We start from the raw sequence: 16,298 nt of genomic DNA, 5'->3' as shown, positions 1-16,298 counted from the left end.
TTGTGCGAGATAGCTTTAAACGTGATCAAAGGAAATACGTCTGTCACCGCGTCAATTTCAAAAGTTGTCTAAAAGCAGAACGGTGCTCAGGCAGTTGACTCATAACAAAACTAGCCTTTTAAAAAAAAAGAAGCTTTTAGTCGGCCAGAAAGGCGGATTTCTACCCATACTCTTAGCAGCCGCTGCGCCTTTGATAGGTGAACTGATAGGTGGCTTAATAAGGAAATAAACGATGGCTTCTCAAAAAATGTTTATGGTGACCCCCCAACAATTACGTCAGCTTGTTAAACCTACGATACGGGACGTGGCTGAAGAGAATCTTGACTCTGAAATGAAATTAATTATGCAGGAGACGGGATTAACGCCGTATGAGAAAATTAAAAAATACAATGCGCTGCTACAGAGTTATTTAAAGTTGTTGAGAAGCGGATTACACGAAAGTGCACCTCCCACTGAACCGCCCACTGTGACGGCTGAGCCTACGTCAGCTGTAGAAACAGCAGCTGACACACTCATTAATGAAATGCTACAGAATCTTCCTGTACGCGGAAGAAAAAACGCCGAGTACCTGCTGAAAATGACACGATTAAACTGGACTCCGACGGGGGAATTTAAATATAAAGGCGATGTGCAGAAAGGATCACACATCCTTGACTTGATTAAAAGCATCAGCAACCCGTTAAAAAAACATCCACAATCAGAACCGACGGGTTGGACTCCTTTCCTAAAAACTCTAGTAGAAAAAAATGTGCCGTTATCTATCGTGTCCAATCCGCTAGCGAAACGTCAGATTACGCAACTCAGGAACGGAGGGGTTGTGCTTCCGGATTCTGAAGACGGTGTTTTGAAGAAAAAAAAGAAAAAACCGAGGAGAAATATCATTTTATCACCAAGCTGGAGCGATGTCCCCACTATGAAGAAATGGATCAGCTTTACACCTTAACTCTCTTGTTTGTTCAATAAAACTTTATTCAAAACAAATTTCACAGTCCGTGACATTCTTTAAACATTTCAAGAGTACAATTCACCTGTGTGAAGTATACATCATGACGTTTGATGCAATTTGAAAATTTTTTAACAAAATGATAAACCATAGCATCATTTTTATCTACATTTTTATGATATTTAGACAGAATTTGTTTCAGAGAAAGTCCACAAGCCTTATGACACAGGAAAAAAACACAATGCTGGCCACAACGGTCGGATGCAAAACTCTGTAGCTGACAATCCTGATATTGTATTCGTGAACAACGTTCTGTTAGAAAATTCAGGATGTTTTCAGGGTAATATTTAAATTCAGGCGATAGACCGTAAGAGTCAAAAAATGTCCCGAGGCCATTTTGTTCCACAGCTAGCGCCAACCAGTGTTCACCGGGTAAATGGGCAGGATGAGTGTTTACCACAAAGTAGGCCGGTAGTCGAATGTTTTTTGGGACGGTAGACAGCTGATCAGACGCGTACACGCCACCAAAATAATCTCCCAGCAGGTTCGATAATATGCCGTCCAATTCGTGATTATCCATTAATAATAATCCACCAATACCTCTCTCTTTGAGTTTATCTCCAGAATGGAGTCGTAACACGCATACACAATGAGTGTAGCCGTGGCTCTCAGAGGTTCTCCAAAGCGCATCTCCATCCTCAGGTTGCCGGTGGAAACGGTTGAAAGCGCCTCCGAGTCATCCGCTGTGTTCAGATTAAAGGCAAAGAGTGTATACCCCTGTTGATATTCCAACCTATTAATCGATAGAGGCAAATCTTTCAATTGTCTTGAAGTGGCGGTAAACAGATTATAAAATTCTCTGACCGATGTTCCCTGGTAAAAAGTAGGTTGGAAGGCTTTCGATGGAATCTGTTTTCCGTCTCTGGACAACGCCAGATATTCCACATTCATGTGGCGAAAATTAAAAGGCGAAAGATCTCTTCGTCCTGTGTAAGCCTCGTGATCAAGCCCCCACAATGCCGCTCTAAAAATGGTCCCATCCCGGAAGTAAGAAAAATTGCAGTTCCACCCTCATCCGCTGGGGGCTGGTGCCAGAAGCGAGCAAATCCTCATTGACTCCCATGTTAAAAATGCCGATTTCACAGCAGAAATAAACATGTTTACAGCCTGGTACCAAAACATGTTTTTTGTCTAAATTATCTAGTTTATACTCATGACAACTCTGAGGGGGGTGAATTTTTTTCTCACTCTTCTGTTTAAGTGTATTGAAAGCCTAAAATTCTGTATAATTAATGAGCATCCGACACACGTGACCGCCGCCTCAGACCCACGTGACCACAGAGCTAGCTCCGTGGAAAGGCCTCAGTACAGCCTCGGTCTGGCTTGGAAACTGCTCCGGCATTTTGAGTCTCTGTGTTTGTGTATTCTTCTTTGGATATTATTGGTGCAATTGTTGGACAAAATGACTTGCAGTGGTATTAATTGCACTAATAGAGCGTCCAAGGAGTCTCCACTTCATTTTTTTCGGTAAGTTAAAATCTATATTCGTATTTATGTCACTGCCACCTTTAAACTAGCTGAGTTTACCGAAGTAGCTAGCTAACTATCAGTTTAACATGTAGCATGTACTGTTTAACCATGAAATTTAAATGTAAAATACGGTAAAATAATTAATAGGGCATATTTAGATGGGTAATAGGGTAAAACCCAGTGCATTTAAGATAAAAATGGGTTGAAATATGACGGAGCGCTAAGAGGGAGACTTCTGTGTCCAATTTTCCATCCGGTAATCCCCAGCGGTCAGGCCGGGCAGCCTGACCGATCCGGCGCCTACTTGCTGCGCGGTCTGACCGCTCGTGGAGTTTTTCATGTCTGACTTTAACCGCATCTAATACTGTATTACGGCGTGAGCGCAACAGCAACAACTTAATATCGATGTGTAAGCAGCCTGAGTGGTAGGGTGTTTTCATCTGAACCCTTAAAACCTCCAGCAGGCTATGCTGCACTATTGACGTGTTAGCGCGCGGCGCTAACAACTTAGCAATGTGACATGTCTCTGAGAAAGCGTAAAACACGGACGCTTCTTCTGAAGCGGAAAATAACACTTCTTCTTAAGCAGAGCAGGATGTCGCCTCGGCTCGTTCACGGCCGAGCCGGACTGAGCTCGATAACATTGACCAAGCACAGCCACTGGGTCGTTGTAGCTGCCACCAGGCCTGCTGAAGGAACTCCAGCGGGTTTCATCAGACTCGTAAAGTTTCTTGTTTTTGCTGGGGATTTCTGTATTTTACCGCTCCCTCCTGCAGTCTTCCCCTATTAAAATTTAAAATGTGTAACTTTATGTATTGTGATGAATGACTAATATTCATGTAAAACTAAAACGTTAGGCATTTAGGGGGAAAAAACAAAATAATAAACATTATACAGATGTCAAATAAATCAAACTGTAATTAAACTATATATTTTCAAAGTCATATAGACAGCATGATGGTTTGTGTGATCCGCGCGGTTTCACTTACACCCCTTTAATGATCAGGCTGTTTTTTATTATTTTTATCAGCTGATAGCAGTTAAAATTATGGTAAAAAATACTTTTATCTGTTTTTGATAACTTAATGCCCAGGAAGAGCATCTTCTCTAGACATTAAATATAACCCAAATGTTTTATTATGAGCAGATCTGATGAAGGTGTAGACAAGCAGTCTACAAAGTAAAACTTGTTTAGAGTCCAAACTCTTACTAAAGCTTTTGAAAAGAAAAAATGGTTGAATTTTGAGAAATATCCACAACAGGGGAGCGAGACCTCTGAAAAATGTAAATTTTCTCTAAATTCATAGAATAATGTGAAGATTCTGGGAAAAGTTGGGATTCTGAGATTAAAACGTAAATCGTTCTTATCATAATTCTGGCAGTTTTTGTGTCCTTCTGCTGTGGAAAGTCGTGCAACATGAAGATACTGAGAAGATGCTTACAACCTGTATTTTTATTCCATCCATAAATAAAATCACGAGCTATTTTTTTAATCCAAATTTGATCCAAAGGGCCATCGTTGGTTCCAGACCCGTTCTAGAACATTCCTCTAATCTTAAAGTCATCATCAGTTTCTTCCTTTTAACAAATATTTATTTGTTCAAATATTTAATATTTATAATTGGAATATTTGTTCCTCCCTCTCCCATTGCAATTAGTCCTGTCCTGCAACCCTGTTTTTGCAGCTTAGTGAAGCCAACCATCACTAACCTGGGGGTGGTTTTGGACCCAGAGATGCGGATGGACTCCCACATTAGCCAGGTGGTTAGATCCTGCTTTTCCCGGCTTTGCCAGCTACCAAAGATGAAGTCCATCCTGAAAGACGTGTCATATTTTCTCCCCAAGCCGGACCTGACCGTCATGTATCAGTCCAAAATAGTGTGATGATATTGTGTTTTTTGTACATAACAGACTTTTTAACAGACAAATTTGTCGCATTCTCCTACACCTCTTCACGGGCTCGCCACAGTAAATATTCTATTTGGCGAGAGATAAACTTTATTGTATTTATCCTAGTGAATCTATAATTAAACGGGTAAACTAGTAGCACCACATCCAACATCAAAGAAAGTAAAATGTTACTATCAGGAGAGGGAGAATGTTTAAGTGGTTAGCAGCAGTGTGCTAGTCGATGGCCCCCTCCATGAGGCCACCACAGCTCAGCAGAACGTCGTTGTAGCTTCTTCTGGGGAGAAAAACACTTTGAGAAAAAATAAAGTTAACAGCTGAAATAGCAGGAAAGAATACAGTTAAAGAGCAGATTGTAGAAGAAAGAAACCCCTGGGTTAAACTGGTCTGTCTACTGCATAATGCTGAACTCTAACATGTGTCCTCAGGGAAGGACCTGATTGGTGTCCAGAACCTGCTGAAGAAGCACCAGGCTCTGCAGGCTGAGATCACAGGTCATGAACCTCGCATCAAGGCTGTCACCCAGAAAGGAGAGACCATGGTGGAAGAAGGTAGAGCAGGTCTGGTCCTGACATGTTTCTGAGGTGTCTGCAGGTTCTGGCTCACTTTTTTGGGGTCCAGGTCACTTCGCTGGTGAGGAAGTGAAGACTAAACTGTGGGAGCTTCATGGACGTTGGGACACGCTGAAGGCCAAGGCGTCCCAGAGGAGGCAGGACCTGGAGGACTCTCTGCAGGCCCAGCAGTACTTTGCGGATGCTAATGAGGCCGAGTCCTGGATGAGGGAGAAGGAGCCCATCGTTGGAAGTCCAGACTAAGGGAAAGACGAGGACTTGGCCGAGGTATGGAAGTCCCTTCCTGAGAAACTCCAATCGCTTTTCTTTGCTCTCTTTCCAGTCCTTCATAATTAGTGTTTCTGTATTTGTCATTTCCTTCGGTTGTCAACCAGACGTCGTTGCTCGTTTGAGCGTCTCATGGGTTAGGGGTAGAAGTGCTGGCCTCGCACAGGAAGTGATGACAAACGTGTTCCCGTCGCTCTTATTTCAAACGGTTTACAAGCTGTGATGTGTGTTCCCGCTGCAGAGCAGCCATGACACGTGGCAGCCGGCAGAAGGCTCACGCTTTTCCACTAAACACCCGCAGAGCTGCGTCTGCGGTGAACTGAGCAGGGTTTGTTTTACGGTGGCGGATCCGATTGGACCATCGCTGCGAGAAAGCTCCACTTGTGTCAGACGAGCTGAAGGTTCTGATGTTCTGCTCCACAGGCTCTCCTGAAGAAGCACGAGGCCCTGATGTCGGACCTGTCGGCTTACGGCAGCAGCATCCAGGCCCTGAAGGAGCAGGCCCAGTCCTGCAGGGTGAGTTCAGAACCCTCGGCCCGTCAGAACATTCTTATCCACCACGTTCTAACACCAGACCTGTTAACCCGAACGCAACAAGGTAATCAGCAGGTGCTTTTGTCCTGCAGGACCTGAAGGCCAACGAGTCCCGCCTGAGGGACATCAACAAGGTGGCATCTGAACTGGAGTCAGAAGGTCTGATGGCTGAGGAGGCTCCTATGGTTCAGGCTCAGGTGAGCGTCACCTGTCTGCAGCAGCTGGTCCCTCTCACTTCCTGGTTTAACTCTGCTCGTCTCCGTTTGTAGCAACAAAAACATCTGGGTTCTGCTCCTGGAAAGGTGCATGTTGTCCTCCACCAGAACCAGACGTGGTGTTTATGTTACCACTCATTTGTTTGTTTGTTTGTTTGTTTACAGGATGAAGCCGACTCTAACACGGCGTCACCCTGGAAGGTGAGTTCATTCAGCTGATCAGAGGTCACCTCTGATGGCAGCAGTCACGGCCGACCGTGCTGACATCACACAGGAATTCAGGTGACCCGGCAGGCACCAGGTGCTGGTGAAAGTGGGGACATGTCAGCTGGTTGCCATGGCTACAGTTATCTTTATGCATCTGTATGACTGCTGACTGGTGTGTGTTTCCTGTGACCTTTGACCTCAGACCGTACGGTTGGGCGTTCAGACGACGGCTAACTTTAATTCCATCAAGGTAAGAGGAAGCTCTTCCCTTCCTGTCTGAGCGATCCGTCTCCAGGTTTCTTCGTCCGGCGTCCAGCCCGCTGGCGTCCACCTTCATCTCACCTTCATCTCATCTCACTTCATTTATAGTGCAATACTTTCACATTATCATTTTCCCACACTTCTGTATACCTGTATTTTTTTGTTTTTCAATAAAGAATGACAAATTATTTAAGTTTGGTTTTTGTTGCACACAAATATATATCTGTAAAAAATATCTACAAAGCTAATGTTTACATAACAAGTATGATTGGGTTTTGCAATACGGCACTCAAGTTTATTTTAGTAAGATTTTCAAACCAAGTAAAGTTAGTAAAGAACACATTTCTATTGTCTGCTAAGAAACTGTTGGGATTTAAAATGGGCCTGTTGTACAAATAACTTGTAAATGATTATTCCTCACTTTTGTCTTAACCAAAGAAATTCCAGTAATTGAGCAAAAACATTTATTTTTAACACTACAGTTTATAAAACAGGGCGCAAAGTGTCGGCACATGTATGTATGTCGATGGTCCGCCCCAACCAAACCAAGAGACAAGAGTCAGGGAGGCCAAGGTCGTCTCTGCAGCTCTCTGGGCACCACGCCTCACTCAGCTGTCTCCAATGATCCAAATGGCTATGGAGGAAAAAATAACAGGTTTGGCCTAGGTGTTTAAAGTACAAAACCATTCATGAAGTGGTCAAGACAAGTACTTGGTACTTACACTTGCTGCTTTGTGTAGCTGACGTTGACACACAGGCTGCCATGGTGACCTTTTAATAGATCTAAGAAAAAAATGTAATAAAAGAATGAAACTTAAAAACTCCCAGACCTCATGTCATATTTACTAATCAGCTATGGCTGATTTGTTTGGATCACAGTGAGTTACACTAATTCTAATATATTTTTATTTCTATTATACATACATACTTTTTAACTGTTATTTTCACATGACTGTTATCAGGCTCTCTTGTTCTGGTTCTGATGATAACTCTGTCTTCCAGTAAGTTATCTTGTGCTTACTTCATCTGTAGAATGTCTCTTTACTTTTGGTAAATTGTACTGAGTCCAGAATAAAGACTAGTTGGCTGTACAAGATACAAACAAGTATTACGTTTTGGAAATATATGAAACACCGCCAGCATCTGTTAGAGCCTGTGGCGGGGTGCTGAGGGCCGGCTCCAGCCCAGGAATGAGCTCTACACGCCGGCCGGGAGGGTTTCAAACACCGCCATCCTCTCCTCTGCTGGCTGTTCATTCTGTTATGGTTACCGGTGCTTGTGTTGCAATGTGAAACGCTTGGTCTCAGATTTTGTAAGAAAGATAATAAAATATCCCCCCAAAATACGACTTAAATATATTTTCTCTTCTTCATGATACATTTAATGGCTGGTGCGACTCAGGAGTGATAGCGCCGAAAAAAACTGTACTGAAAACTTGCTCAAAGCAAAATGTATTCATTACGGAAATAAATTATAAACTTACCGATTTAAAACTTTTTTAATACAGGTACTTCTCACGAACAGGCGCAGAAAACCTCCACCTAAACTCCGTGTGAGGTTCAGGTCGATGGGTGTTCCAGTTAGCTCCGGTTGGGTTGAAGCTAGGTGGCTACATCTGTTAGCTTGGCTCCCACCTCCGCTTTAGCTTTGGGTTAGCCAGGGTTAGCTTCAGGTTAGCTCGTAGCTAGTTCGCCTGGGTGTCGTCACTCGAGCCCAGCCTTACAGCCACACCCTCAGCACCTCCTCTCTTCCCTTTTATGGAGTTGTCTGGGCTGGACGGAACCTGTGACACGGTCAAAATGGCGGTGGTGGCCACCTCCCATTATAGACAACAAACGTGTTATTGAAGCCAAAGGAATCCGTTTGTCCAGTATTTACAGTCTATGCTCGTGATCCACTAATCCTAAGACGATATATTTAGGAATGGTGCCGAGAAAGAGGTTCTCCAGATTACATATCCTCGAATTTTGTGGAATGGAATAAGTTTTGACGGTCACGCGTGAGAGCGGGTACATGACGTTTGCTTTTAGTAAAGCAGACTCGTGACCCAAACGTACGGCGGGTGAAATATTAACTTTCTTCACAAAAAGCGATGCACCCAGCAGTTTCAGCTTGTAGGTGGAATCACGCGCCCCCATCAGGCAAAAAGCATCACACGCGCGTGTCAGTTTAATTCTGAGATCGACAGAATTTAAAAGAAGTCTTTCACAGAAAAATATATCAGAATGCAGGGGTCCTATCAGATCCACTTCTCTGGAGTTTTCTGTAAAAGTCGCTCGTTGATTAAGGCCTAAATTGCGTCCGTTAATTACAACGGTGAAATCGTGCGCGCCTGCGGTGTCTTTGAAGAACAATCCCGCGCTGAATTGAGAATTCAAACTCGCTTCAGAAAAGTTCAGCAGGGTTTCGATGATCGCTCTGTAGGGGTGCGTGGCGCTGGACTGTGAAATCAGACGATCGCCGAGAACCACGTCACATTGTGAGAAAATCGTGTTTATCGGGTAATTAATCAGACCGGTGGCAGCACCATCATCTAGCGGGCTGCCGTCATCGTTTGTAATTTTCACCCGCAAAAATAGAAGAGTGTCGTTTAAATCCAAATATTTTTCTCCATCTCCGGGGACAAAAAATTCTACAGGCCCGCCGTCCGTCAGGGCCGCTATGGGTAAAATTTCGCTGTAGATCTTATCTTCGATAGACAACTGCGTCATGGGTACGGTGAAGAGATCCAGTTCACTCAGCGTACATTCTGACGATTTGCTGTGGAGCAGTGACATGATTAAAAAATATCAGAGCCCGTCTGACGAGACTTCTTCCTCTTTTGCTTGCGTTTTGTAACTGGATCTTTGATGCGCCGGTCGCTTCGTGATGTAGATGTCTTTAAACGCCTGCCGGGGGGTCTTTTGCGAACACGCCTCGACAGAACCATGAGGCCTGACCCCTCTTGGGCATTAGGGTCATTGATTTTACCGACGGCTCTCGTCAACACATCTGACACGATTCCTGTAGCGGCCTTTTTGAGATGCGGTTTAGCCAGAGCAAATCCTTTTTTAACAAAAGGTGATATGAATCGAAACAGTCTTGAAAATATCGATCCAAAGCCACGTCCGTACATATAAGGAACACCGCTAAAACCTGGTAAACCATGACCGGCCTGAGTGACGTAATAATTGATAAAACGGTTGGGATCGTTTCTCTGCAGGTGATAAATCATGTTTGCAAGACGTACGAGCGTAACTGACTCTCTCACCCTGTTTCACGAGCGTTATATTATTGTATTTCTCTGATGTGCGGGCCTGAAATGAAGCCTCACCGTTGTTTTTCCGTATAAGAAGTGAATCGGCTCATTCTGATCAGATTTTATTTCGATATGAATGCTTTCTATATGATTCGTAGAAATGCTGATGTAATCCACAGGATTAAACACATGAGTGACCGTGTGACCGAAGGTCCCTTCAACTTTCACCGTACGTAATAAAGGCGCAAAGACGTCGCCGACCAACTGCTCGGTCACGACATCCATGTAGCAGTAAAATTGATATAGACCGCCTGTTAAATCGGGTGGGTGAGGCGCCGATTTGATCGGTTCATCGAGGCCTGAAGTACCTTCAGGCGTCAACCACTCACCCGCGTTGAAACCTAACAGATAGGCCAGAGGCGCTAAAAATCTAAATTCTATTTCATCACCGATCTGATATTTGAGAATGGGGTCGGGGAATCTGTGAATGAGATAGAAATCAAGATCAATCTTTCTCATAGCAGTCTCACATTCCATTCTAAGTGTTTGGATAGCTTTATAATATCCGGGAGTAATCGGAGCTCTGTTGATTTTCTTAGGTTCTTTCACTCGTCGCCATTCAACAAACGCACGATCGTTCGGTAAATTAAACCACGAGTGCACGTAAGTGATTTCAGACAGTCCCACTTGCCACCTGCCATTGAGATTGATGTGACGGGCTAGATCGGTTCTGTAACTGGCAATCGTGTTATTTTTAAACACTTCGTTAATGGAATTAGAGGGTAATGTGATATAAAAACCCTCCTCTTGTCTCAGATCCATTTTTTTATTGTATCTGTTTTTAAACGTCGTGCAGGTCTGAGGCTTTAATCCAACTGGAAAATTTTTGAGGCCAGCCAAGCCATTTAACAAAAACTTGCTTCTGGCCTCTGTAAGTTCTGCGCTTTAAAATTTTTTCAACGTGGAAGGATCGTTCGGTCGATAAGTTTACTTTCTGCAATTCGGGTTCATAAAATGGCCCTTCAATTTTTTCCCCATCAAAATCTTTGAGTTTATAAACCGGCGGTGCTCGATGAAGACACTGGTCCACTGTGAACAGCTCGTGCGTGAAACTCTGCTCATATTTTTTATCAAAAACACCTCTGAGTTTGGAAATTCTCACAACGTCACCCCTGTTAAACTTCATTTTCTTTGCAGGCTTCGGTGCGGTGGTCCCGTAAAGGTTGCGAAACACTTGCCATTGATTTTCCGTGTTAACTTCAAAGGGGGCCATTTTGATAGAAGTGTGGTAGCTATGATTATAACCTTTCACCAAATCTTGAATCACATCTATGTAGCGATGGGTGTTTTTGGCTGTGAAATATCTCCACATTCTACCTTTTAGAGTCCTGTTAAATCTCTCCACAACGCTGGCCTTTACGCTGCTGGCTGTGGCAAAATGCACAATTTCGTGTTTCTTCATGAGGGCTTCAAATTTCTTATTAAAAAATTCTTTACCGGAATCCGTTTGCAATTTTTTAGGGACACCGCTGTCTTTCAAAACTGAAGCAAAAGCTTCTGTAACATCTTTCCCCGATTTGTTTTTCAGGGCTCGTACATAGGCTTTCTTTGAAAATACATCTATGACGGTTAATAGGTAATTAAAGCCGTCGTTTGATTTTGACAAGGCCTGCATGTCGCATAAGTCAGCTTGAAACTGTTTTAGCGGCCCTGAGACAAAAACCTTATTTCTCGGAAAATGAACTCTTGCAGGTTTGTGAAGTGTATAGGCGTCTTGTTCTGAGAGAAAATCGCGAGCCTTATCCGATGAACTTTCTCCCCAATATCTTGTTGTAAACCGGTTCTAAACCTTTCCACACCACCGTAACTACCCTGATGTTCTGGTGTAAAATAAACCTTTTTCATTACCTCCTCCTCCATCTCTGATGAATGGTTGGCAAAAATGATGCATATTTGTTTTCATTAGTTCTTTTTATTTCATAAATTGTACACACAATCTAATCAGAACTAAAATCTAACGACGCTACCGTCAGAAATAAAATCTAATCATACTGTAAAAAACAGCAGTCATCAAATATAATGAATATAATCACACAGTCTAATCATACTGTAAAAAACAGCAGTCGTCAAATATAATGAATAAAATCACACAGTCTAATCATACTGTAAAAAACAGCCGTCAAATATAATCTAAACACTAGTCAGAACTAAAAACAGTTGTCAAATATAATGAATAAAATCACACAGTCTAATCATACTGTCGTCAAATATAATCTAAACACTAGTCAGAACTAAAAACAGTCGTCAAATATAATGAATAAAATCACACAGTCTAATCTAAACACTAGTCAGAACTAAAATCTAATCATACTGTCGTCAAATATAATAATAAAGTTGTAGAAGAGACCCTCCGCAGCTCGCTCACTCCATCACCACACCGGACAGCGCGTCCAGGTCAGCTTTGGACAGGCGATCGTACACCGGAAAAATGTCTTTGTGAATGGGCATCACAGCCCTGAATCCGTGCAGCTGCGTCACAGCCATGGTGAACAGAATCTCAGTGTCCAGAGGCTGGAAGCCGTGCAGACTGAGAAAACTTTGAAGAGCCGGAATCAGTTTAGGTGTTAAAACCCTGCGAATAATGTCCGTAAAGTGAAAATCGTAAAATAATTCATTTTCAGCTACGTAAAGACATTCGTGTTGCCGTTGACTGGGGTGATCGATCTTGCATCCGTGGCAGATGGTTGGTAAGTGAGCTTTGATCGCCATGTTGACCAAGTGAAGAAGACCCATTTTCACACGGTCTACTTTGTCTTCTGAAAACACCCAGTCAGGCAGACGGTGAGGCTCCTCATCGGTGCTCTGGATGTCGAGGGGTTGCACATCCTCCTCCTCCTCATGACCTGGCGGCGGCGGCTCAGGGTTTGATGTCACCAAAGGTGGATCAGCCCCATCGACCCAGGGCCTGAATGGTTCGTTCTCCGGAACCTCCATGATGGTGGGGAGTCATGATAGGTTATCCTCTGGAAAACACGGTGGCGCCGATGCGGGCCTCGGACTGCCGTTGTATCTCGGCGGTGGTGGTGATGGTAGCGATCTGGACCTCGGACTGGTGTTGTATCTCGGTGGTGATGAATCCGTTAGTACCCAGCTCGGTGGTGGGCTCCAAAGGTCTTTAAGGGTCGTCTGATTGTAGAACCCCGTCATGCTGATGCCTAGATCGTCTGGATGAAATGGCTTCTAACTGTAAGCTCTTTATAACTAGTGCTGGGTGGGGGGGCGTGGTATGATGCAACCTCCTCCTCCTCCTAAGGCAGGTCTTAGAACTCCAGCTTTTTTAGCACTGTCAGAATGTCGTTCCAACAGCGGCTGGTACGAAAAAGTGAAGTAATACGATCCTCCACTTCATTTATTTTTTCACACTAGGCTTCGAAAGGTACAACCTGTAGAAGGCGGTAAATTCCGCATACAGAATGCACATTCACCAGCACAAAAAAGAGCTCAAATCCTCTCGCACGGACCGAGGCCTTGAACATCCACTCTCCATCCGCATCCTCTTCCCCCTCCCATGAAGCGCTGAATGCTGTCACAGCGTTCTGGATTTCATCCAACGTTGGAAGAGCTTGCGGCCCGCTGCGATTGACTGGCGGACGAGGTCTCTCATCATCATCTCTGTGCACCTTGCGTGGAACAGCCAGCCTGAGCACAGCCCAATCGTTGTAGGAGAGAACCGCTGGTGAGTTTGATAAATAGGATTTAAGAGGTTCCCCCTCAGCCACATCTTGGATTAAACACAGTTCCTTAGTGTCGTAGCTGAACCGGTACCCAAAACTACCGGAATAGCCGTAAGGCTCCAACTGCCATATTTGCTCCAAGATCTCTTTACCCCCGAAAGGAGGAACCTGCACTCTGCATATGTAGAATGTAGATTTGCGGGGAGCTCCAATTCCAGCCGGCATCTGATGTATAGCGATGGATTTTTCACAAAGCATGATTTTTGACAGCGGCGTATCCACGCTCTCTTCTTTCACTTTTTGAGTTGAAGTTGAAGCGTCGGATGTAGTAGGCACCTCTTCCTCGCAGCTTGGTGCTTCACGCATCTCCTCGTGGTTCATCATTTTTTCTTAGAGCTCGGCTTTTCAGCATTCGGACAGATCTGAGCTTTTAAAGAGTTAAGTGGTTTTTGCTCACCATTTCGAAGATCGTTAGATCAGCAAAAAGCTGACTGGTTTGATTATTTTGCATATGGCATAAATGGCACATTACGTCATGTGAGTCTGATAGTACGTGGTGTAAATGAAATTATGAGTGACAGTGTAGTGCAGGTTTCTAACAATGTAATTCAAGGAACTTCTGATTCAATGGGAATGTTGGTAAAAGGAGTTAGAGAGCACATCATTAGGCCCGTCTGGGATGCTCTGTTCTGGCCTCTGTGCGCTCTAGGATTGATGTGTGGGGTGATTATTTTAAAAATCGGTATGATTTTGGCCTGTAAAAACAACAAGTGGCAGTTGACAGGAAGAAAGCTGTTAGGAGAAAGGAAAAAGGACCTGGTAGATCCAGATAAGATGGGAAGAGAGGTGTCAAGGTAGAGGGAGCATTAGCCCCCCTTCTTGTTGCTCCTGTTTAAGTGCAGGCCTCTCTGCACCGCATGTCACTTGCTCCTTAACTGTCAGTCTGTAACTTGAAGTGAAAAAATGGCTCATCAAACTCACCCTGAATCTGAACTGCTTGACGCTCTGAATCTGGAGGTATGTCAGGATTTTGTAACTATTTTATCCAGTTTATCTTTAGGATGTTGTAGACATTTCATAACTGGTGTACACTTGTTGTGAGGATTATTGTTGTAAAACTATGCCTGCAGATAGGAATTGTAGTGTGGTTCTTCCTGCAGCTTCTGCTGATTTATTTTCTCCTATAATTAAGAAGTGTTTATGCAGTAATGCAGTTACTTATTGCTTCATAGAATGAGTTATATATCTCATGTGGAACATATTTTATGTTCCTTCCAGATGGACTCGATTCGGCAGAATATCATAGAGGGATTAATCCCCTCTGCAGGTCCATCAACTGTTTTCTCTCTGAATGGCACATACTATTTGTGCACCGTGAATCGCGGGAGGGATGGATTGCCTCAGACTAAGACGATCGGGCTCCAGTGTGAACATGCTACGATGAATAAACGCTGCGTGTCTTGCAGGTTTATTCAGTACATCCAGACCAAATGGAAAAGGGATTCAAGCGGGAGACTGGTCAGGAAGACGACATACTAATGTTGTCCTCCCCGGGAGTAGATGCCCTGCTTGAGCAGGCCCACGACGAGGAGCTGACAACGGCGCCCTCATCTGACGTGGCTGAAGAGGTTGTATCAGTAATGATGGCAGCTTCGACATGCGTCCCATGTCCTGATGTGATACGTGAAATCCCTAGGGTCTGTCTAAGTAGTGAGCCAGCAGGCATCCTTCCCCCTGTCAGAATCGCACCTGGGAGAGAAATGAGATGGAGGATTAAATCCCAGAAGGGGTGTTACTTTGTTTGTCAAGGCAAGATTATAGATTGTTTTCAGTTTATGAATATTTTGTCTGTAAAGACTGGATGGTTCGGCCCAGAAGTCTGTGACTCTTTTGGGACCGCACCTTTGTTGGATACAAAAAATCATGTTTTGGTTTTCAGCGCCAGCTTCCCACCGCGAATGATGGGATCGCTTCCGCGTGGAGAGGCTCCAGTGCTGGATTTATCTTTATTCTTTCTGGGCGAAGATCCCACAGATGGAAGGAGGCAGTTTAAAGGTTATGTAACAACCCGCAAAGGGACCTTGTGCTTACCCGTAGCTGGTGATGGCATTATAATGAGAATGAGGGTTGATGTGGAGGCCACAGTTAGGTGTCTGAGTGTTCAGCCGTTCCTAAGTGAGATGGATGCTAGATTTATGAAGGCTTGCATTGCTGCTCTATCTTTTTATGGTCCTTTGCCTCAGTTCGTCCCCATGGGGGATGTTGCAAGTCCGAGCAATCGGTCAAGGCTTAGAAACAGTGGTCAGAGACAAGGGTCATACAAGGGTCAAGAGGACAATAGTTCAGGACTTGCTGGTGAGGACAGAACTAGGCAAAGGGTCAAAAGACAGGCTGGCTTCTCTGGATCCGCCCATGGGTCCACCCCTGGGCCCGCCCCTAACTCCACCTCTGGCGGGAAAAGAAGGAATGGCATGGAGTGAGGAAAGTCCAACTGGACCCAGAAGCTCTCAGGAATGCTGAAAGAAGATCTACAATTTGCTACCAACATGAAGATTTATGACCTGTGCTCTCATTCCAGGAGTGCAGCATGTAACTTTTGTGCCCTCATGTGAATGCTGCATGTAGTGAAAATGACACCAAATGTTTTGTGTTGAGCTACAAAGTGTGTGTCTGGTAAATGACCCTATGACCTTAAGCTGGCCCAGGAAGGGTATATAAGAACAGCTCTGAACAGCAGAGAGATAGATTGAGAGATTCGACAGCAGCTGGGGCAGAGGACAAGAAGAGACAGAGCAGATTCGGAGGGGTCATCCCCCGTCCAAACCTGGATGGGGGATGACAGGCAGATTTTTTTTTATACAGGACTCTGGAGAAGACTTGGGAGAGTTC

General features: G+C 44.2%; 1 protein-coding gene and 1 long non-coding RNA gene across 2 annotated transcripts; one reads left to right on the top strand and one right to left on the bottom strand.

The window, feature by feature from the left end:
• Positions 1-4,369: 4,369 nt before the first annotated feature.
• Positions 4,370-7,009, top strand: LOC139063691 (spectrin alpha chain, non-erythrocytic 1-like). Its single transcript, XM_070546326.1, has 7 exons — positions 4,370-4,932; positions 5,003-5,220; positions 5,644-5,736; positions 5,847-5,951; positions 6,024-6,056; positions 6,135-6,170; positions 6,379-7,009. Exons 3-7 carry the CDS (start codon positions 5,671-5,673, stop codon positions 6,454-6,456), a joined length of 318 nt encoding a protein of 105 aa, XP_070402427.1. The 5' UTR covers positions 4,370-4,932; positions 5,003-5,220; positions 5,644-5,670; the 3' UTR covers positions 6,457-7,009.
• Positions 6,888-8,282, bottom strand: LOC139063694 (uncharacterized). Its single transcript, XR_011517059.1, has 2 exons — positions 7,160-8,282; positions 6,888-7,071 (listed from the first exon to the last, which is right to left on the bottom strand). It is a non-coding gene; the product is annotated as an uncharacterized lncRNA (long non-coding RNA).
• Between the last annotated feature and the right edge of the window lie 8,016 nt (positions 8,283-16,298).

This window comes from Nothobranchius furzeri, chromosome 17, assembly GCF_043380555.1.
Source record: "Nothobranchius furzeri strain GRZ-AD chromosome 17, NfurGRZ-RIMD1, whole genome shotgun sequence".
Lineage (NCBI taxonomy): Eukaryota > Metazoa > Chordata > Actinopteri > Cyprinodontiformes > Nothobranchiidae > Nothobranchius > Nothobranchius furzeri.
The sequence above is the reverse complement of the archived record's forward strand: the minus strand, read 5'-3'. Positions and strand labels throughout refer to the sequence as shown.